The sequence below is a fragment of the Haplochromis burtoni genome, unplaced genomic scaffold (assembly GCF_018398535.1).
Source record: "Haplochromis burtoni strain Fernald_Lab_line unplaced genomic scaffold, NCSU_Asbu1 Contig_58, whole genome shotgun sequence".
NCBI lineage: Eukaryota > Metazoa > Chordata > Actinopteri > Cichliformes > Cichlidae > Haplochromis > Haplochromis burtoni.
This window is the reverse complement of record NW_024582419.1, coordinates 834,583-858,378: the sequence shown is the minus strand read 5'-3', so window position 1 is coordinate 858,378 and position 23,796 is coordinate 834,583. Positions and strand designations below refer to the sequence as shown.

The 23,796-nt window shown below is 40.0% G+C and overlaps 1 protein-coding gene across 1 annotated transcript in view; it reads left to right on the top strand.

Moving 5' to 3' along the window:
- The window catches only part of tmx3b (thioredoxin related transmembrane protein 3b), a 36,256-nt gene that overhangs the window by 806 nt on the left and 11,654 nt on the right, over nucleotides 1-23,796 (top strand). Inside the window, exons 3-13 of the mRNA XM_005922580.3 lie at nucleotides 289-328; nucleotides 3,309-3,432; nucleotides 3,953-3,998; nucleotides 6,804-6,884; nucleotides 7,338-7,437; nucleotides 7,638-7,715; nucleotides 8,000-8,066; nucleotides 13,191-13,289; nucleotides 18,543-18,600; nucleotides 18,804-18,857; nucleotides 22,799-22,855. Coding sequence (XP_005922642.1) covers nucleotides 289-328; nucleotides 3,309-3,432; nucleotides 3,953-3,998; nucleotides 6,804-6,884; nucleotides 7,338-7,437; nucleotides 7,638-7,715; nucleotides 8,000-8,066; nucleotides 13,191-13,289; nucleotides 18,543-18,600; nucleotides 18,804-18,857; nucleotides 22,799-22,855 — 804 coding nt within the window. The remainder of the gene's footprint in view (nucleotides 1-288; nucleotides 329-3,308; nucleotides 3,433-3,952; nucleotides 3,999-6,803; nucleotides 6,885-7,337; nucleotides 7,438-7,637; nucleotides 7,716-7,999; nucleotides 8,067-13,190; nucleotides 13,290-18,542; nucleotides 18,601-18,803; nucleotides 18,858-22,798; nucleotides 22,856-23,796) is intronic.

Sequence of the window (23,796 nt, the reverse complement as noted above, 5' to 3'; positions counted from 1 at the left end):
TAGCTCATCAATGGGCAGAGAGTAGTCTGCACGCCACAGGCTTTAATTGATTTTTTCAGGCCCCCAGATGTCAGCAGTTTAAATGTGAGAATATGATTCTTACGTTAAATATGAGTTTGGATTGCTGTGGCGAGATTTACCCATATGGTATACTCACAGTCTTTTGTGGTATTTCATTTGATTTTATTATTCATTAATTGTAATGTGATTTATTTGATTGGCAGAACTTGTCATTTCTGTCTAGTCTCAGCTGAATGGTTACAACTATGTTTTTTCTCTATTCCATAGATTTAAAGACACCAGAGTGAATGACGTCTGGCTGGTTGATGTGAGTTTGACATTATGGACCCACACAAACACACACTCTAATCTGGGTCCATTGAGCTATGGTTTACTTCATATCCAGCACGCCACTGTCTGAATCATCCCTTGCGGAAGCAATGGGAGTCTGGGTGGGATGTCATAAGGGAGGGGGTCGTGCAAACAGTCCCCTGTGATTAGTGAATGAGAAGTCATGCATGCACGGCAAAGCCGGGGGGCTCTGAGAGCTTTAAAGCAGGGTTTGTGTCGACACCCAAAGTAGCAAAAGTTGCTTTTGCTGCGCGTTATGGGCTCCATGGTGAATTGTGACATTAGTTTTATTTTTGTGTTGTTTTCTTATACTGATGAAATTGTTATATGTTGTGTAATTTGTGGAAACTAAGCTCCTAAAAAGAAATTCAAACAAACCAGACAATCACTGGAGCAAAAGGCTTTTACGTAAAATTAGTCAACAAGTTCTGCTTAACACTGAATCTTTGTCTTTTATTGCCATAATAACTGTTTTGTAATCCTTTTGGCTTTCGGTGGAGAAAGACCACTGTAACTGTTACCCATGGTCACATGTTAGGTTAGCCATTAAATCAACAATAAAGCACCAATGTGTAAAATTAGTACAGGAAAAATATGGTGTAACCGAAAAAGCCATAAAAATAACTTGCACAAGAGAGCAGATACAAACCAGTGTTTTAAGTATACAAAGAATCGTAACCAGTTACATAAGACATGTAATAGTCACACATATAATATAATAGACTTGTAATAACATTTCAATAAAGATGATGATTAAAAAACAGACAAAAACCAAACACTAAACGAGACCAGATAAAACAAGCCTTTAATACACTACTTTTTGTTATTCATAAATTCAGACATACTTAACGTCCACTGATAAAGACAAACACGGTGTGTCATACCGGCTTCATAACTGCCTAACTTGTAAAATGCAATGGTACCTTAAATGGCCCTCTGGTTAAAGTGATGATTAAGAGCATGGGGAATCATACTTTCTCATGCTACTATCTCACCTCTGTGTGAAGATCTTTTTGTGGTGGTGGAATAAGACGTGACGTGCAACCTTTTGTTCTAAAGAGCATGTCGTTATTTTGTGCATGCCTGTCTGTTAAACCCTACGTTTAGTGCTGCCGGCGTGCTCTGGAATGATGGTCTGGCACTTTTTCCTCCAAGTGAGGAAATGGAACACAGTCTGACTTAAAGTCAGTCATTGCTGAAGTGTATTTCATGCAAAAGATGCAAAAAGGCAAATTAAATGGTCAAAAGCTGACATGACCTAACACTGACAACATAGATGTCACAGTTTTCTCCTTCATTCACATGAACTCTGTTTCATCTTACAGTACCTGTCTTTTAGTTATCCTAAATGGCCTTTTATTCTCTTTGTTTGGTAAGCATAGTGTGCCATGTTAGTATTTTATTTTCTCTTGTCCTGTGAAACTTACTTCATTACGTTATGTCTGTGTAGGTTCTCAGTTGTCCAGGTCATGGTAGCCTCAGGAGCTTGACAAAAGAAGTCCAGTGGCCTTCTTTTCAAGCTCTTAAGACTTCATTACATTGTTCACATAAACTCAACCTTTCCTCAATCAATTAAATTAAAAGTCCTGTACCTTTGCATATATTTTACTTTGACATATTTCTATAAATGTGCTGAAAATGTTAGAACAGCTTTTATTTTGAAGACATATGGGTACATAAGGATTATCTGTGGATATTTCATTAACCCAAGATGTATTATAAATCTTACCAGCAAACAGACAGATATTAAAAAAGAGAGAGTTTAACATTTAATTATAGTCTCCCTTAGAGGTAGCTAATGTGTCGTCATGGCAAAAAGAAAGTTAGACCTTTTGTCAATTCTACATTTTTTATATTGGGACATAATAGAAGTAATGCTCTCCTTACAAAGTCTTAAAATTTGGTAAATATAACCTTAGATGGACAGCAGCACGTGACATATCACACAGTGTCATTATCAGTAAATCATGAAAATGCAGAAGCAGTTTGTGGAAAAATTAAGTACACCCCAGTGTCTACTGATTTACTAGCTTGTAGAACGACTAGCCATACTTCAGCCTGTTAACTAATGTTAAGATCTAAGATGCTAACTGAGGCCTGTAGAGTCTGAGATGCTCTGGGGGTGAACTTGCCGCGATGTCCACTTCTGGCAAGATTAACAATTGTCTTGAATTTTCCATGTTCTCACTGTAGAATGATGCACTTTTAATTATTTGGAAATGGTCATATAGCCTCTCCAACACAGATGGACAGCAGCTTTTCCTTCTCTAAGAACAGTTAGACACTGCATTGCAGATGTCGTTCCTTCCTGGCAAACAAGTGTCAGTGCTCCAGACAGGAAAAACGTCTGTTTCTATGGCAGTGCTCACATTTGCTAATGACCAGTGCATTTGATTAGTAAAAGCAGGGTGTGCCTTATTTTTACCACAACTCTGCCTTTGTTTTGCCCCGGTACTAAAGACACTGCATCTGTACTGTTAATGTGACATCATGAAGTTCAGACTTCTGCAATGTAGAAAATATGAAAATATACTAGCGTCCCAAACCCTGATAAATGGGAGGGATGGATCAGGAAGGACTGCCGACATAAAATCTGTGTCAAATCAAATATGCGGATCCATCCTCTGTGGTGAACTGTTGGGAAATAAAGGACCAGCTGAATGCACCTTCTCTTTTCTCTGTTTTTTGAAAACGGGATGACATGAGTACAGTTCTTGAACCACTATTTCAAGCTTAGCTTAAAATTAAACAACTGCAATTGTTCTTCCTTTTTTATCTGCTGTTAATTACCAATAATGCTTTAACTCAGCTGTATTTGTCCTTGCAACAATGGGGTGAATCTTGACAGCACAATATTAAGGTCGCTATTAATATAGTTTATGATTATATGAAAGACTTCACAGTAGGTTGTACATGATCTAAAGAATGCTTTCTTTTATTCTTGTGGTCTCTTTCAGTTCTATGCTCCGTGGTGCGGCTATTGTAAAAAACTAGAGCCAATATGGCATGAGGTAGGAGCTGAGCTGAAGAGCTCAGGGTCGCCGGTTCGTGTGGGAAAGATGGATGCTACGGCTTACTCTGGTGAGTAAATCATGTAGCAGTTTAATGTCTTCCCCTGGAGCTTGCGTGCTCCCAGGTGATTACTTTATGTGCTAGAGACAACATTTCTCTGTAATGGACCATGTTGTTCAACATCATGATGCTTTCAATACAAACATTAGAGTATTAATGCCAGTTACTGTGACATTTGTGTGACGTGTAGGGATGTTGGTACAGCAATATTACAAGTGTGTTAGAGTAAAAATTATACCTCTACAAATGCAACAGTTCTGTGTCTTATTAAGCAGCTGCTAACTGCAAGATTAATCTATGGACACGTATTCTCCAGCCACAGGAAAGCGTCTTTCTTTTTGAATCTGTAATGCTTCAGAGAGATATACTTAATTTTTGCAGTGAGATTAAATTAGGAGAGCATTTGAATCCTTTAAGAAGATTACAAGAGGGTATTAAAATCTTTCAAAGAGAGAGAAGTCTTTCAAGATGTGGAGATTAAGCCTTTCAAAAAAAGCAAGTATGATTTGTATTGTTTTCTGTGTTGCAGGAATGGCATCAGAGTTTGGTGTTCGTGGTTACCCCACAATAAAACTGTAAGTACCACTCTTTAGTTTGGTATAGATGCAAGATGAAGTTAAATGATTTGAATATATCCCACACTCATTATAGACTTTATGGGAAGTAATACCAAGCAGTTTTTTAAAAACAAGTTATTATACTTGAGCACTTAGAAAAAGTCATATGCTATTAAAAGGTTAATTAAATTTGAACACAATATTTAATTATTCCATTAAAGTTGTTTTGCAGGTAACACTGTCTTTGTGAAGCTTCAGTAATTTTCCTTTCACTATTTAATCAGAGGAGCGTTTTTTTTCACCAACATGTAGTAATTTTGGACTGTAATTTGTTATGTGGCTGTTGCATTATTTATATTTTATACTCTAGCTATTGCTTCAGCCACCCCACCCCCACTGTAACCTCCTGTATCTAAGTGTACCTGCGTGTATTTTGTGTCATTATAAAGATGCTTTTTCCCTTGTTGCCTTGCCTTTGGAGATGCCCTTAGATAAATTATTCAAGAGGGAATAAGGTGTTGTTGCTTTCTCCTTAAGGCATAACCAAGTAACAAAGTCAGTTCACACATTTTGAAAAAAAATTATATTAGTTTGGCACTTCAGAGTGCTGTTAATTACACATTTCTTGTGGGATGATTGTGCAAAACTCCCTTTAATCATTGGAATTAGCAATAGCTTCTTGATTTCACTCGTATGCCTTTATTACAGTATATCTGAGTGTACCTGTGAAACTACAAATGCAGTTGTCCAAATGTTTTAGCGCATACTTTCCATTTAATTTATTTCAAATCATTTCTTAAAATTCAAGTGCCATTTTTTTTTATTATAAAATGAATGAATTTAGGTAGACACCAGCTGCTTAACGGCAGGGCTCATGTTGACATGAGATAAATGATCTTGCAACTTAGCAGAGTTCCCTCCATTTATATGAAGCTGAATCATTTATCAGCACACTAACATAATGGGCTCCCCATTTAGTTTCATCAAGCTCATTTGGGAAAGTGCCACAAGATCACTGCAGGGTTCATAACATTAAACCAAGCAAGTGATGAAACATCCATCGAAGAACACGAGATACCTCCCTTGGTGACAGAAGGAGACTTGATTTAGAGTTCTGTTTCCCCCTGAGTTCATTAAGCGCCGTGGGCTGATGCAACCTTAGCAATCCTTAATGCATTTTGCTTGTTGTAAGAGCTCGACTTGAGCAGTTTTCTCGGCTGGAACTCAATTAGGTAAAGTCATTTGTCTTTTTTTTTTCCCCTATTGGAGGTGTAATGATTTAGATTAAGTTGACCTTTGCGGTGAACAGGGTTTTCCTGGTAGGTGCTGTTTCACCAGAACATGCTGTTTGTATGACAGGTTGTTGTTTTTAAGTTCAGATGTTGGTCACAGACTTTTAAGTGAGATAATTTGCTTTTTATTGTTAAAGGCATTCATTTCATATGTAAAGGTATGATGTTAATATAAAACATGGGCAGAGTTTCAAAATTATGATGTAAACGTCTGTAAAAGAAAAGCTTAATCTGGCATTAAATTCTAGGTTTTCAATTTGTTTTCTTTTCACATCATATACCACATATCTTATATTCAATGTATAACATATGAGACACCTATAACATGAAAGGGAACAGGTGGATTTATAAAACTGCTTATTGCGATGGTTTCTCAAAAATTGCTAACTCCTGTTAACTTACAATAGCTGTCTCCATAGTTTACAAAATTAGATATAAAAAACAAAAACATCCAGTGATGGGCTGTTCTTGTCAATGACAGAGGTCAGAGGAGAACTGCTAGATTGGTTAAGGCCCCCCCCCCCCAAAAAAAGAAAAGTGACTGCAACTATTTTGAGCATGATTGCTTTGCACATCAGTATCTCAGTATGCGTAACATGCTGAAACTTGATTGGCCAGACCAAACCAGGCTTCACTCCCTGTGACTCACCAAAACTGAAGTGTGGAAAAGCATGTCTTGGTACGATGACTTTAGATTTCTGCTGTAATGCGCAGATGGTAGGGTCACGATTTGGCATCCAGCTGCCTTGTGTCAACGCTTCAGGCTGGGTTAGTGGTAAAATTGCGTGGGGAATGCTTTTCCCTGGCGCATATTAAGGCCCTTAATACCAACTGAACATCATTCGAATGCCACTGCCGAGCCGAGTATTGATGCTGACCGTGTGCATCTCTTGATAGCCACTGCCAGCAGGGTAAGGCGCCATTTCACAAAGCACACATGATCTGAAGCCGGTTCCATCGACATGCCAGCGGGTTTTGTATGTTCCATTCGCCTCGGCTCTCGACCAAAACCCCCTTTGGGATGAGGTTGAAAGGGAGAGCCGTACAGCCAGCAATTCAGTAGCATCGTGTACTGGTTTTATATGAACATGGTAAACAATCTGTAAGGAATGTTTCCAATATTATACTGAATCTATGCCACCAATTAATTTAGGATTTTTTAAGTGGGCAAAGGTGGGTCCAACACTACATTAGAAAAGCATACAAAAAATTGGCACCTGCTATATAAAATGAGGAAGAACCAGTAGAAGGAAAAAAATATTTGTGTTGCTTAAACAGCAAAAAGAATCTACTCTAAAATGTCAAAAGAGCGGTCCAATCAGAAAATTTAGTTCGACGTACACCTCTTGCATAATATTCTTTTTTCATACAAATCCTGAATGCATGAATGCCAAGCAGTTAATTCCCGTTTTATTCAGTTTCACATAAATATGCAAGCGGTGTCATTCTATTGGCACAAAACAGTGAAAGGTGTTGAATGGGTTTTCAATGAAATATTCAGTCTTTCACTATTTTTTCTTATTATTTTCAGGTTAAAGGGTGATCTTGCCTACAATTACAAGGGACCGAGGACAAAAGATGATATTGTAGAGTTTGCCAACAGGGTGGCAGGGTAAGTTACAGGGTTCAAACAACACTTGGAAATCAACATGAGGAGAAACTGAGAGCCGAGTAGAACTTCCCTTATTTCACAGGAAGACATGCCAAGCTAAATGAAAAGCATCTAAGGCAGCTTATCAACCCAGGCCATATTTGTTTCATAGCTCAATGGATTTCTGCCTCTGATGCTCCACTTTAAACCACTGTATCAAGTGAGCCTGACAGATTTCTCCCCTCCTTGAGGGAAATCAAACTAGATCCGTGACAGAGGGGCTGATCAAAAGCTTGGCTCGGAGACGGGTTGAGGACTGCAGTGGTTTTTTGAACTGCCACTGGGTGGTGCTAGCAGCACAGAAACCAAGATTAGGACATTACACATCACTGTTGTACTCTGTGAGGTTTAAATACTTATCAAAATGAACTCCTGTGTATGTTTTGTTTGTTTGTTTGTTCTTTATTCCATCAGACCAGCCGTCCGAGCCCTTCCCAGCAAGCAGATGTTTGAGCACATGATGAAACGGCACGATGTGCTTTTTGTGTATGTTGGTGGGGATTCTCCTCTCAAAGTAAGCAACATACATCAATACACTTTCATTCTTTTATTCTTTAGCAACCACACAAAAGTCTGCATGATAGGGGCAATGCTATGCTGCAGCATTGACATAATATAAGAAAGAATTCATTCTATGCAATACCTTCAAGTGATCATTTACAATCTTTGAATACCGAAAGCCTTTTTTTTTTCCTTCTTTTTTTGCTATTGCAGGAGAAGTACAACGACGCTGCCTCTGAGCTCATCGTCTATACTTACTTCTTCTCTGCTTCAGAGGAAGCCTTGCCAGAGGTAATGCTTTGAATAGGCGATCATCTTTCGTCTTTAGAAAGTATGAAATTAATTTCACAAAGATACACTCACAAACATGTCATTAATGCACTTGGGAATGACACATGCAGTTATATTTTCCTAGTTTGAGATAATGTATTTAGATTCTTTGAGCATGTCTCTTGCCCTGGGATTGCACACGTTACAAGCTCTGATGTTTTTTTTCCCCAGTACAAAGAGTTTTTCACATATTTTATATGATTTATGGATCTTTGTCTAAAGTGGTGTTTTTGTGTTTTCAACAGTCAGTATCTTTGCCAGAGCTTCCTGCTGTCGTAGTCTTTAAAGATGGAGGCTACTTTACCTATGATGGTAAGTATTTTATTTGCTTTAGGCTTTGTCCACTACTGTTGTCTTGTTTTTTTTTCCGATTGGTTTAGTTTAATAACTTAACTAGAGGGCAGTAGGGTGCCATGCTGTCTCCTGCTCCCGCCTGCTATTCCCTCCTCCTTCTCGCCTCTCACATAAACTTTGTAACCAGAGCTGTCTTCATGTAGTTTTCCCGTTCCTGCCGCTGCTCTTTCATCCTCACCACACTGAGTTATGGTGTGCCTGGCCCATCATAAAGCACCCCAGGCTCTGCCCACTATTGTGTGTGTGGTTAGGCCAGTGATGTTGTGGCGGTTTGTCTCTGGGCGGACATACATAGCAGGCCAGGGTGGATGAACTGGCTTGAGTGGGCGTGCGAGACCGCAGATTCGACCAAAGAAGAGCGCAGAGCTGGTAGTGTGTATACAGTCAAAGCCAAGAGGTGAATCGCTGCATCAGCCATCGAGTCAAAGCAGACAAAAAAGAAAATCACATTTGCGATGCGTAAAAGCTTTAGAGGATTTGCTTTTTCGGGTCATAATTGAAAGCTTTCAGCGCAGTAACATGAGTTCACCGCATTCCTCCATGATCTCTTGTATTTCTCTGCCGCTTTGGGCCCGAGTTGGCAGGCGGAACCGGAAGCGAAGAGCGTCGAGGCACAGCGACAACACAAACGGACCCCAGTAGTGGCTGTTAGGGAGGTCAGGCGCACGGTGTGTGACCCGGAGAACAAAATCCATCTGCGTTGCGGTCTGCGCGTTTGCATCCATCTGCTCCACCTGACCATTTCGGAAGGCGGGCTTCACGCACCAGAATCTGAGCAGAAGAGGCTCACCACAGTAGATGTTAACCACAAAAACTCCACACTCTGCAGAGTCCTCTAGGACCCTGATACGGAGGATGTGATGAATCTGTAGCATTGCCATGGTGACGGTGTGTTAAACTTGTCAAGGACTGAGGAGAGGAGCAGCATGGCAAAATGACATGGTTGTGTCCTTTCTTTCTTTGTCCTTTTCAGTCGTTCGGAAACTGCAGAAGAAAAAAACTTTGATTATTTAGTATAGTAGCACAGAAACTGAGTCATTAAGCATTAGACACTTACCTCAAGTGATAGCAAAAGAGAAATTTAAGAAAGTGGTTTGCCTCGCTTTTTTAAAGACTCATAGCCTTCAGCCTCGGCTTTCTGTCCATCTGCTGTAGTATGCTTCTAGTCTCCCTGAAGGTCTGCTGGCTAAATGTTGGATGAAGGAATAAATGAGTCAACCACACCTCATATGGTTTGCTGTTGCCCTCACTTTGCATGGTGTTCAGTCAGAAAATTTTATATGGCTAAACTTATGAGCCCATTTGCATAGGCACCTAGTGACACTGTTTTATGGCAGGCTGTGACGTTTAGTCAAGCGTGTGAGTATTATACTGTGAAACTGACACGTTCTTTTTTTGCTGCATTGTTGTTTATCTTCTAGCTTTAGAGGCCGACAGCTGCCAAGATATTCTAACGACTTTGATCATGCCCCCCCGCCAACTATTTGCTTTCATATGTATTTTCCAAATACGCAGATTCAAAGTACTCATTAGAAATTCACTGCACACTTGCTGTTCTTGCTGTGCACTCTTGTTTTTAAAGAACGGGTCCCACTGAGCACAACCACACTGTCCAAACACAAGCTCTCGCTTTGTGTAAAATGATATTTGACATGTTATTGTTTAGCTTTGATTGCTTTAGTGCGCATCACAAATAGCGGCATCCCTTTTGAAGAGCACTGTTAAGATATAGTAGAACACAGAAGCTCATACATATTTAATTATCCAAATCCTCTGTTTCATACAGTTATACAGGTCTGCTCTGCTATTGTGCTTCAAAGGCCAAGTGGTTTTGATCATTGTGTAGCTGCATTGAAAGCTACTGGGGAACATGTAAGAAAGTAGAAAAATATAATTAGCATATATGTCAGCATGCACAGTACGGCATTTGTAACTGTTTCACTTGCCAACAGTCTTCAGACACATTTTTGGGTCTTTGAGTCCTCCTAATGCTCAGAGCTCCACATAAGGCTTCCTGTTAATCTGACTCAGTGGTTAATGGTTTGGCCTTTCCACTCCTTGTATGGAAACATTCATAATGCTGCCAGCTGTGAGGCCGAATGTGTTTGCATATGTTTATTGGGATCATGTAAATGACAGGATGATTAACAGTTTGTGAATGTGATGACAGAAAAGATCACACTTAAACAGGTGATAACACAATGATGACATTTTGGTACAGCGCACACGGTCAGCCTTCATTTCACTGGTTATTGCAATCTGCAGTGTTGGCAAGGTCAGCGTGAATGACATTGATGGAAACTGGTTGTTGTTTTTACTTTGTTTGGACAGAGGAGTGGTGGGTGGGAGATGGGGTATGAAGTGCAAAAAAGGCAGAGATGCTGCATGTAAATTGTGACCGTGGATTTTACGATCTTATTTTGGATAATTGTTTTTGGAAAGTGGACAAAAGTATTTCGACATGATTAACATAAGTCAAATGTTTAATTATTGTCAAATTATTAGGTCAAAATGATCAAATTATTGTTCCAGCTGCTGGTGTAATGTTTAATTACTAATTTATTGCTGAGCTATAAGTACATAATGTAGAGTGGAACCCCGACTTACGAAATTAATTCGTTCCCAAGGGTCTTTCGTAAGTCGAAAATTTTCTTAAGTCGAAGCACCCATCGCGCCTTTTGAGTGACCGATAGGCTATTGGATAATTGCTAACTGCAACAACAATACACCGTTTAAATGGAATAGCGAAGCGCAAGTACGAAAGCCAAGGGGGTTGTCACAATGAGACACAAGGCATTGTGGGCATTGTAGGCATTCTGGGCTCAGCCAATCAGAGCCAGCGGATTTCGTTATGCGGGAATGTTGCCGTAACACGGGCAGAAATATTGCCATTAAGTGCCTACATAACTTGAATTTTTCGTTAAATGGGGTGTTCGTAAGTCGGGGTTCCACATTCTGCAGTTGCATGCAAATTACAGTGGAGTAATTAAAGTAGGAATACAGTGAAGTACTTCAGTGAATTTACTTTAGTAGTAAGTCTACTTACTACATGGCTCTTGTCAACTTTTCTATATTTTTGTATTTATGTGGCATTTGTCACCAACAGTGGCTTCTTCTTCACTATAAATAATATAACTAACTATAACCGATATAGCTTTGTTTGATTTGATTGCTCAAGCATTACCTTACATGAATATGAGCTGCTAGCTACTGACAGCATCATTTTTTTTCTTTATCTTTACCCGATCCTATAACTGAGCAATACATAAAATATTTTTATATCACACTCTTTTTATTTGTTGTTGTATTCCTATTTCCTTTTAGCAGTTGAGCCAAAGCATCTTCTTTGTTAAACCTTATGTGTTCTTTTTTATAATAGCAAATTACCCTTGCTTTCTCATCATTACACCGAGCTTTGTGTCACATTTCAACACGTCAGTCTCCTGGATCGTACGCTGTCTGAGTTATCTTTGATGAAGCAGCTTCCTCCCCTCTCTATGCGTTTCCCCCTGTGGTTCTGTTTCTACACTTTTTGCATTGTCTTGGAGGTCTTCTGTGCCATTAACCTTCATCCTTGAAATGTGTCAGAGCTGCCTCCTCCCTCTGCTCCAAACTCTGACACTGAATCATCCTCACTCCACCCACTGTCTGTTTATATTCCCCCTCATCTTTCTCTCTCACCTCCCACTGTGTGAACTCTGGGCTGAAGGGCTCCTGTAGGGCAGTATGGAGATTGTGAGGGTGGCGCCCGGGAAGAAAGCAGCTCTAATTTGTTTCAAGGTGAAGCAGGTTCAGTCGGTGTAGAGGTGGATCAGGCTGTACAACCCCAGTATGGGGCCTCCGAGCTTTCTTTTGCTTCTGGGGTAAAGTTGGGAAGCTGCATGCTGTCTGTAAAGCCAGAACATCTGTGGAAAGAACTCTCTGGAATGTCTGCCCTATCCACTGACTCAGCAGTCTTAACAGCAAGGCTCCGCTCCCTTTGCACAGTATAATCACTGAGGAATAGTTTCTAATACTACTGTAAGCTACGACCTTGGGGGGGGGGGTTTAAAAGTGTGTTCCAGGTTTTAGCTTGTCATGTTTAGTATTATGCTTCCAGCTCACTTGGAGCCCTGCAGGATGAGAATCATGTTAAAAGTCATCAGTGTTCTTGTAATTACTATGATGGTAGCGAAAGGTCACGGTAACTTATTAACGTGTCATAATAAGGTCCCGGCTACATTTGACATCAATTATGAGCGTCCTGTAGCCTCTCAGCTGGAGAAAACGGTGTTGTTTAAGCAGCTTCGTTACACCCTATTTATACCCTCCAGGGACATTCTCTGCTTCCTGTTTGCGTGTTGCCTCCAGATGTTAGAGGAGCAACAACATGTGGCTCGCATTCAGGAAGTAATTTTTTATTTTTCTGTCTTTATTTTTTTTTATTTATATGGTGCATTTGATAGGATTTTTTTTTCTTCTCTTGTTGCATCTGTTGAATTATACATTTGCTCCAGATGTGTTAAAAATAAATGTATGGTTGCAGAATCATTTACAAACCAAATGTGATGTTTTTCTTTCCTTAGCTGTGAAAATTAGGTCAGGTTAGCCAGCATTTTGGGGGAAAAGGCATCAATTGTGAATGAAAATTACAGTATTTTTCTCTTAATGTTCTTGACAGCCATCTATTTGATAAATAGTAATTAATCTGGAAATGTGACTGTGAACAGTCAAGGCTAAACAAACTGTTATTTGATTTATGACTTGGCCATCTGTTGCGTTTGATTGTTTACATCTCCATCGATTGCCAATCTGTTCGCTCTGAGTCATAGATCATTGTGCTGCTTCAGATCTTGAATACCCTGCCTGACTGTTAAGCCAGAGGCAGCTGGCTGTCACAACAGTTTCTGGTCATTGTTTATCTGACCTATGGCTGTGACTGCTCAGCTTCTGTCTTGCTCTTTGTTCCCCAAGAATGCATACAGGTGGCAAACACTGATCTTCTTACATTCCAGCCATCAATACACTCTTCTGCTTTCCCTTTTTATTATAGGCAGTCTGTGTGCTTCTGTTTCTGAAAGATTTTACCTGTCTGTGTTGCAGAGTACGAGGACAGTAGCTTATCATTGTGGGTGAACAAGGAGCGCTTCCAAGGATACCTTCAGATTGATGGCTTTACGTTGTATGAGCTGGGGGAAACAGGTGGCGTATGCTCTTTTTCAATATATAACGGATTTATTCCTGAATTTCAGTTTCCTTTGCACATTGTTTTTACTTTAGTTAGGGTTTATAATAGAATACTGTCCAAAAGGCTTGAGCCACCCCTAATTTCTTTAGATTTTGCTAAGAAAATGAGAAATAGATGCAGTGATCTGTTGAAACCTGTGAAGATAATGAAAATTCCCTGCCAAGTTAACTGTCATATGTAGACCCTTGAGTTAGGTGGCCTTTTTATGCCTGAATTATTTATATGTTAGGGCTTTGAGCTTTAACAAAATTATTCCTCTGAATAATTGTTACGACCTGGCTCAAAAGCCGCAACATAAAAAAGGAGACGAATACCAGCGTGTAGGTGAAAAGAGGTTTTTATCTTAAAATGGACTATCAGGTTGGCTAAAATGGCTGGTGCCACCAAGGCAAAGACTAGTGAGCTCCCTGGGAAGCTTGCCTCAGGTATGCTTTTATCCACACCTGATTAGGTGTGGCCAATTAGCACCAGCTGAACACACTGAGCAGATTAGAGGCTGCAGAGGGACGTAACACCTCCTCCCTTAAAAGGGTTCCTCTAGGACCCCTAAATTTATTAAAAGCCCCTCTGAAGCCTTCAGTTCCTTGACCCACAAACCTGGAATAAGAGTTAGAGCTAACAGAAGCACAGTGTTCACATTATAGTTGGCATCTCTAAGCATGGATGGGCATGAGGATTTGAAGTTGCCACACTGAACACACAAAAAGTAACATGCGACCAACAAAGGAGCACAACAGTCAAACCCAAAATGATTACCTGATCTGCTACAACACAAAACCAAAAGTAGCAACAAATAATCACAAGTGATCTGTTGTCTCCACCACACAAACAGTCACATACAGTGGCCCCATACCACAACAAGTTACTTTAATCCACAAAGTTCAGTAAATCAAGCACACTAGTGACCAACCACTAAATGGAGAGCTATGGCCACACAATGATCACATCAAGGGTGGCTCAGCACCCCACAGTGTTAATGCCATCACCTGGCCAACAACACTCAAAAGTGATCCAACAAAATAGCCATATTCCCCACAACACTAAGGTCACAGCACAAAACACTCACCTCGTGAGGATCTCATTAGCATCCATCAACACTGACATATGCACACACATGGTGTACACACAATGCCAACTTAAAAACAGCCTACCTGCCTCAGCTACAGACCATAATCATGAATGGTCTCAAACCCCCTACCAAGTTTGGTGCCACTGATTTACTATGTGCAACTCCCAGCCTAAAACACTAAAAACAACAAAACCCTAACTTTACCTATCTAGTCTTCAGTGGTGTACCAGGCTCGAGGCAACTTTAAATGCGTACTCGAGAGCAGGCAGCAGACCAGAGATATAGTCTCCTACCAAACTCTGAAGCGTACCCCCACCCAGGATAGCCACCAAACACAACAAATTAAAACAAAGCAAAACAACAAACAAGTGCTTCGCTGGAAGGGCAGCACAGCCACCCAGCTGAAACACACTTACTAAAAGGGAGTTTGCTCAATTACAGTGAACACCATCACTCACCCACTTAAAAGCAAAACAAACTGACATTCAGTCTCCATTAAAATGTCCAAATATCCCAGACGAGCCCCCACTTATGTTACGACCCGGCTCAAAAGCCGCAACATAAAAAAGGAGATGAATACCAGAGTGTAGGTGAAAAGAGGTTTTATCTTAAAATGGCCTATCAGGTTGGCTAAAACGGCTGGTGCCACCAAGGCAAAGACTTGTGAGCTCCCTGGGAAGCTTGCCTCACTTATGCTTTTATCCACACCTGATTAGGTGTGGCCAATTAGCACCAGCTGAACACACTGAGCAGATTAGAGGCTGCAGAGGGACGTAACAATAATAATCAGAAAACCTGAAGGACTATTGCATGAGAGGACTTTAAACCTGATTTGGAGAAAGTCTGGCTCCTTAGAAGCAAAGTTTACAAAAATGATAGGTGCCTCAAGACTTTTGCACAGTACTGTAATATCCTGCTTCAAAATGTATGGTATCGTGAGTTTCTGGGTCTAGTTTCATTTGTTTTTTTGGTTAGTAGATTAATTGCTGAAATTTCACTGAGAAATAGAAGAATGAACCGAAAACCTCAAAATATTCAGTTTCCTTTCATGGAAAACAAGACATACAGCCAATGATCACTTTTAAAAACCCAGCACTGGGACATTTTATGTCTTTGCTTTATTATCAGAATAGATACAGATCAATTTTCTGCAGAATGACTGTTTTTTAAAGGGCTGTATTTTGTTAATTGTGAGCCTAAGATGTGGGACTTTTAATGTGTTTTTTTTATGTGTGTGTCCTTTTTAATCTTTATGACTGTGGAACCAAAGTGATTACAGATTGAATACCAGCTTATATCATTTGAACTGCATCAGCACTTTATACATGGCTTTGCTCAGACTGCCTGCCTCATTTTATTACATTGTAAAACCCCTTAATATTTTAGAATCTCTAAACATGTCTTCCACTTAACAACTTTATATTTAAGAATCAAACAACATAGAGCTGCTGTTTTTAAAAAATCCAGTAAAAATATCCAGGGCTAAGGTAGCAAAGAGTATCCCTTCCCTCCAGATATAGCCCATGTTCTGCTTGTTTAAATGTACATACACTTCTCCTCTAAAAGGAAATTTAAGCTCAAGAGTGAAATACAAACTGCCTCTTAAACGGCAGTAAATTGATGGTCTGTGCAGAGAAAGCTGTGCTTTCTAATATTAGATACAGTGTTTTCCTCCTTTATGCTGATGTTGCTGAGATCAGTGATGCTCAACAGTTGAATGTTGCTTAAATGTGTTACTGTGTGCAGTTTTAGTTTCTGGCCCATCCATATAGCAGGCTTTCCAGTTAGTTTTAACAGTTCTGCATATAACACGGTCTCCATAGCATCTTAATTGGATAAACACTGTAACTGATTAAAGGCTACATTGTTAAGTTTGATGTGTATCTGTGAATTTGCCAGCCTTGTCTTTGAAGCCTTTTCAACAAAGCATCAGATTTCACGCTCTTGGGCTCAGCGGAGCTGTAGGAGTGACATTTCATGCTGTAAAATCCCTGCTCCAACACATCGTAAGTCACACTGACACAGAACTTGGTACCCGCGACAGCCCCAGTGTGACCAAACCATTGAAAAGTTTGAAACTGTAATTTATGGGCTAAGATTTAGAGCACATGAGACCTATATTGGTAGCATACTGAAAGCAAAAAAACATGCAACACATGGATTTTAAAATTAAAAGGCAGCAGTTTGGATTTCTTTGCGGTGTAAAGAAACATTGAAGGTTTTTCTTTGGGGATAGAAGATAAATAGTAAGCAAGCGCTTTCATAGCGCGGTTAATTTGCAGATTTTCTAATTTAACCCATTAGAATCCAACTTGCTTCACACGTTATTGGATTGAGGCAGTGAACTAGTGAATAAACAACTTCTGCAGGTCAAACATGAATAGAAACCTGATAGAAATGTAATACGACATTTTAGAATATGTGAATTCTTTTTTTTAAAGCTATTATTACAAAATCTTGGAATTTAAAGGACTTGAGACTTGAGCAGTAAGGGATTCAGAAATGCTGTCTACATGTAAGCCATGAAAAATATCTTTTCTATGCTTTGATCTTTTTGCTTGGAGATTGTTTAAAAGATATAATAACAACCCTATGATCACAGAGCTTGGAAGTATTGGATGTCGAAGCTGTAGAAAATAACACCAGTGGTTCTTCATTTCATCTGTGGGTCAAAAATTACAACTAAATTCACAGAACGAGGGGCTTTGATGCCAGAGGGTAGCAGGCTGAGAAACATCAGTGGTTTCAAAAAGTGGTTGAATAAATAACGACACAGTGCAAACACGGTAAATATAATGTTCGATGGGTGTGCCGGTTGTAAGTTTTCACTAATAAGTTTATTAATATTAGATCTATTTAATGCATTCTGGATCAATTATGAGTAGGTCACAAGCTCAGCTTTTTTAAGTTGCCAGGTTGTGAAAAACCCACCTTTCACATAGAATTAGTCTTTTTAGCTCTTTAATTAACCCCACAGACCCTTTCAGATAATCTGATGTTTGACATCTGATCCTCTGGAAAGAGCCGCAAGGCTTCTGAACCAAAAGTCAATTTATTAACTGTTTTCCTTTTAAATCTGCAGACTTGATATTTATGTGAAGAAATCCCTCATTAATCACTTGAATGCACTCACTTTTATAATTGCACTTACTACACCTTGTTGTCACCTTCATAGAAAATAAGAAGCCTATGATGCTTATCAGCATATGTAACTAGTGAAATTGCCACATGTAGAGGATTGAAAAACAAAGAGGTTTTGAACACTGCTGCACTTGAGTGGCTTTATTTGCCATAGTAAATTATTATTAAATTGGCTACATTGTTAAAAATACTCCATAAATGTCTAAATAATACTTGCATGGTAGTGCAATTTTATTGTAAAACTTAATTTGTCCTTTTCCAACTTGAGTTGTGCAGAATCCATCTAATCTTCCTGGAAATACACAGATGAATGATGCTGCTGTGCTCATGCTCAAACACAGCACAGAGTTAATTATACACATTTCCACAGGTTGTATTCCCATGAAGAATAAAAACACCAACTGAACCACAAATTAACATTTTTTCCTCTCTGATTTTCTGTTTTCACCAGCAGTTACAGAAAATCCGCAATCAAAGTTATTTAGATATACAGTATAATTTCACTGAATATACATGTTAAATATTATTCCTTCTCCTGATGCAAAGCTTGACACTTTCTTTATATAGCCTCATTCTTGGCATCTAATCAACATGAGTGACCACCAGGGGGCAGGCTGGCACTCTCACCCAAGCAGCAAGGGACGTGTAGCATCAAAGCATATCAGGCCGAGTAACAAACCTTTAAAGTTGTGTAACAGTTTTTTGTTGTGCTTTTTAAGCAGATCTATTTGTTGTGGGTTTGGGTTTTGAATGGCACTGAAATAGCTCTCCCACCACAAAGTGACCACTTGTTTCCTATTCAGCCGAGCAGAAAGCCTAAGCTAGCTTAATGTTTGAGTGATGAATGAGCAAAGTGCTCGCCGTGTCCCTTCCTTTCTTCTTCCCCTATTGAGAGGTGATAGATCTCCTCCGGAACCTCTTACCCTCCCACCATTGTCTTTTCACCGTCCTTTTTGTGTGTCTGACTGTGATTTGTAATCCTTGTCTTCCACCTCAGGCAAACTGGTGGCAATTGCAATCATCGATGAGAAGGACCCCACAGAGGAGAGTGGCAGGTACAAAAGAACACTGAAATTAAAAAGCATGACTCTTATAAATTACTCCCACTCTCACCACAATAATTGAGCTTAAGTGCATGGCTTTCAAATACAGATAAGACCATTATTGTTTGCATCTGCCCACAAATTGCAGCCAACAGCTAAAAAAAGGTTAGACTCCAACTCGTGTGGTATTTCTCTGTCTTCTAATTTGCTTTTAGATTAAAGACCTTGATGCAGAGGGTGGCAAAGGAATACCGGGAACACTTTAACAGGTAAGGCACGGGTAAATGATGAGGTCAAAGACGGAGATCCAATTTATACATTTATTCTAGGATGTTGCGCTCACTGGGGAACGCTGCCTGTCTACTCACAAGCAAGTTATACCTTTGTCAGGGCACGTCTGTTTTTGTTGAGGTTCAGTAGGAACGTAATTATGCAAAATGTCAGATTCCAAATATAGGTGTTCTTTTCAGCTGTCACTCAGAAACACAACTCGGCTTGTATTAATGCATAATTTTCTGTTTTCTCTGGCTCCAATTGTGCGATAACAACTGGAGATGGGGTATTTATGTTACGCGCTGCGCTGCTCGACCTGTTCTTTTACAGGAGAGGAGCCAGCGTAACAAGGCAAATGAAAGGATAAAAAAACACTTGAATGCATAATTTCACACTGCCACTATTGTTACTTTTGCTCAAGTGCGCTATAGTTGGCAGGTCATCCTTCCCCTACAGCACCCAGGTGGAAGCAAACGGGGGTTTTTGCTGAAGTGGCTTCAGGTAAAATGAGCTCAAAGGTTGCTGTTCTTTATGTGACCCTCATTTCTGATCACTGTCAGCAGGGAGTCAGTCACCAGGTGGATTACCACAAAAGATTAATAAAAAAAAAAAAAGTCCAATACATTTGCATAATGATGCAGTGCTTTAGTTCCTCGCTGTGTCCTGTCATTGACTGCGTTGCTTCATCAGATACATTTCTGCTTTTGAATGAAGAGGTGTGTCTCAAACCGTAATGATAAAAGTGCTTCTCACTCTGCAGGCATGCCCATTAAGACTGATTGAATTACACAGATCCCTATCATCTGTTATACTACTGTCTGCCACACTACTCAGCGCTGTTTTTGAAGGCTTCAGAGTCTGAGATCCCTACTGAGATCAGAGCTGCCTGCGGCATTCAGACACACCTAAACGGTACTTGTAATTACAAGCTGCCGAGTGTTGCCCCTGTTAGTGGGTGGAGCCAGCATACAGAGTCAACAGAGCATAGGGGGTGACTGACATTTGAATGAGTTGATGCCGTTTGATGTAGTATTAGTTCACCTTCAGTTTGTAGCATTTGCAGAAATGTTGGTGTGGGGCAGTGGAGGACTCGTGCCCACGTTTGTGTGGCGGAGTTTGATTTTTGTCACTTTGATGGGCGTGTAGGCTGGGTTGTCACTCTACACCAGTCATTGTGTATGTCTTTATATTTTACCGCACTCATGACAAGATGACAAGCAATGTCACAAAGTCTGCCTCAACTGGAGATTTTTATCCAAAAACGACTCTGTGCGCTCCTTTTTTTTTTTTTTTTTTTAAAGGAAACTTTTGCAACATTTCAAGAACCCCTGCCGTTAAAAAATAATGTGAAAATGACCAACTCTGAAGTGTCACTCTTTTGACTTTTGACTGTCACAAACCACAGCGACGTAGCACAAGTTATTTACAAGAAAGCGCAGAGCAGGATTTAGCTGCAGAAGAAACTAAAACGGAAGTAAGCATTGATCTTTAATTCACTAGGAGAGCAGAAACACATCCAGGTTAGTACTTATGAATAGTTGGTGTAAATAGGCAAAATTAAATTAATGCAAGTATTATGAATTTTTAAAAAAAGGTCTTCAAAAAAGACCATAGTAAACAGCAGTTCATCCTACCTCTTAAACCCTCATCTGAACTGAGAATGTAATGACAGATGAAAACATTTACTCATACACATTTAGTATAATCACATAATAAGAATGTATTAAAAGTGACCCTGTTATGCTCATTTGCAGCCTGTATTTTTATTATTTCATTCTACTAGAGTTGATTTGTGTGGCTTCTTTCAGCTGCTCCCTTATTCTTAAGGGGTCGCCACAGCGGGCAGCACTGCATGTTTGGTTTGGCACATTTTTATGCGGGATGTCCTTCCTGACAAAACCTCCAAGGGATTTGTGTCTCTTTTCTCAATCGAAATGGGGTCTTTTGCTTGTTAGGCGAACTATTCTGTTCAATAAGTAGGAATCAGTTGGAAGAAATTAACATGATTTTATTGAGATACAGAATTCAGTCAGACTGTTTGGCAATTAGACTATGATAGGAGTGAAGGACCCCTTGAAGTCTAGAAGCTGGTGGTGGTGAAGATGAAGATGGTGCAGGGTAAGGGGGAGATGGGGAGGAGGTGGGTTGTACAAAAGGCAGAAAGACATAAAAGCACAGAGATTTAAAGTACGCAAAATGCAGGCAAGAAGATGATTGGACAGCCTCGATGATGTCAGCATTAAGTTTGACAGCGTGAGAAAGTGGAAGTGATGTAAAGGAATAGACTAGCAGCCGAGTACCCGGGAAAGCAGGCGGCTGAGTGATTACAGATCTTCCTTCTTGAACTTGCACATACGCTTCATGGTAACAGTTGAAAATAATCCTTGTTGACCTTGCACTGGGTGTTGGTGCAGCACCTCAGTTCATCCACTCTCTGCAACAAGCTGTTTGAGCTCCCTTCCCCTTTCCTTTAAAGCCAGCTGTCTTCTGATTGGCTGCTCAAACAAGCAGAACGCTTTGAAGGTGGGTGGAGCTTCTGATCCAGAATGAATTCACTGTTGTTTGTTTTTTGTTTTTTAACCCTGACTTCTTGTCCCATCTTTTAATTTCAGCCCACAGAAACATTTTGTTTTTAAAGCATTTCTAAGAACTGTGTGCCATGAGATGACGGGGCCACAAGATTATTTTATGATTACTCATTACCTAGCATAAAAACACCCTCTGGGATTTGGCTCTAAGCATAATGATGGTCAGAATGAGTTTAGATAGGTGAAAAAATACGCCCACCCTACTTGGAATTTCTTTTTTTTTGGTTGTGCTCTGACTTTTGAAAATACTCAGTGAGAACTGCAGATAAAGTCAATATAGACAACCAGGATTTAAAAAAAAGTTTATTAGAAAACCTTGCCACAAAGGGAATATTTTATAAAAACGCAAACAGTTTGGACACACTTACCTTCAGTTTGTTCTACTTTCACATATACAAGGTTCTCGGTAGGTTACTCACTATTTTGGCCAGTGTGCTCCATGATTCCTCCAGCTGGGAGAGTCAGTGGAAAGATATACATACATGGTGAAGAGACTTGTAAATGTTTAATTTATCAGATCTGAAAAGTACTAATAATAGCAAAGTAAAACTGGAATGGAATTTAATTTAATATTTTCTGTGCCTCAGTCTCGTATCTCAGTGGTTGTTTTGCCAGTCTTTGAGATCTGGATCGTTTCCAACAGTGCCTGATCTGTGTCTTATAGCATTGAAGTTATAAGCTGACTTTTTGATGAGCTTTATTCCCAGTCAGGCCCACTATTGTCAGCAAGATTATCAGTAACCCAGACTGATTTTTATATTGCATCCAGTGGCTATATTATACAGTTCAGTTTCTTCATAATCATGTCAAGCACAAGCAGTATTGTTTAGCACCCAGGGGACCAATGCCCTAGATGTTGCTGTGATTCAGAATGAATATAATATATATCTAGAGGCCTCCACAATCAGTCATTCAGAGAAAGTTCCTAGTTTTCCTGGACTTGTGCAACCCCCTTTCCTAGTCTGCCCACAATACACTTTGCTCAGACATTGTGCAGCACAATGAGATACAAATTGAATTCCTCCTCCTACCTTATCGTTTAGATAAATCACCTGAGTCTTTTCTGTGCTAGAAAAGATGAGGAGAAACAGGAGATGGCACAGAATGGAGCTTTGGGGATATTCCCCCCCCTCCTCTGTTAAAGCGTTCTCCAGTTTCCAATAGCAAGAACATGTAATTTCATTCACCAAGTTTTCATAGCTGTATACTATTGTGCGTTGAAGTTTGTGTCCCAGTTTGTGCTAGTGTCATGCAGTCCACCGAGACAGGAAAAAGAGTTCATTTCACTCAGCTTTTTTTGGATGCAATGTTTCGCTTTCTCATGCCACTGATTTCTCTTGCATCTCCAGAGACTTCCAGTTTGGCCACATGGACGGAAATGACTACATTAACAGCCTCATTATGGGGTAAGTGTCTCACATTCAGCCTCCCTCTCTCTTCTCGTGTCATCCTCCTCGTTCTCAGCCTCATGTTACCTTCTGTCAGCTACTTATCCAGGTCTGCACTGACTTGTAATGCCAGCCTCTGCCATTAAAGATGCTCTCTTGTGGAGAAGTCAATTACGCAGACTGTCATTTCTTTTTTAGTGCTCTTGGAAACTTTAAACCCCCCTTTCCCCCCTCTACATCCAGCATACACCCAGGAAAAGCACAAAGATCCACAAGCTCATGCAAATCTGGTTGTGAAAGGGCAGCCTATTGAGATGAATATGTGAGGAGTTTAGGGATAGCGGGCTGTGCGTGGATTAAATCTATAGCGGTCATGTATTTTTCTAATAGCTTGCCAAAGAGCAACGCTAATGATGCAGTTAGACCCTTTGCTGCAGCAGCTTTGTGCCCAAGCTGAGGCTGGCTGTTAGGGTGTCATGCTTAGGGAGGCCTTGAAACTGACATCCCTTCCTTTTAATTAGGCAGAACCCCACTACGACCAGCATGGCCGTCGCAGTCGGCATGTCTGTTTTGTGTCTACTAACGTACAGCATCTAATTATGTGTGTCTGTATAATTTTGTGTGAGAATCTGCATGCGTAAAACGACCGCGGCAGGATGTTATTTTAATTTGAGCATGTTATTGTTTGTATGAGCAAGATTATAGCAGACATGGTGTCCCAAGTCCTGTGTAATTTAGTCAGTGTGTCACTGAGTACAGTAGAAGTTATGGCTTGAAATATAACTACATTGAACCAGCAGGCTTCTGGTGCACAGTTGAAAATAGGCGGTGTTTATATTTAAGGATAAAAGAGGTGATTAGCCTTCCTAATTTTGTATGAGCACATACAATATGTATTTTTCCTGGGTTTTAGGGGACTGAATTTAGCTGCTGTAGCGCAGGATTAATTGCCCTCCTTT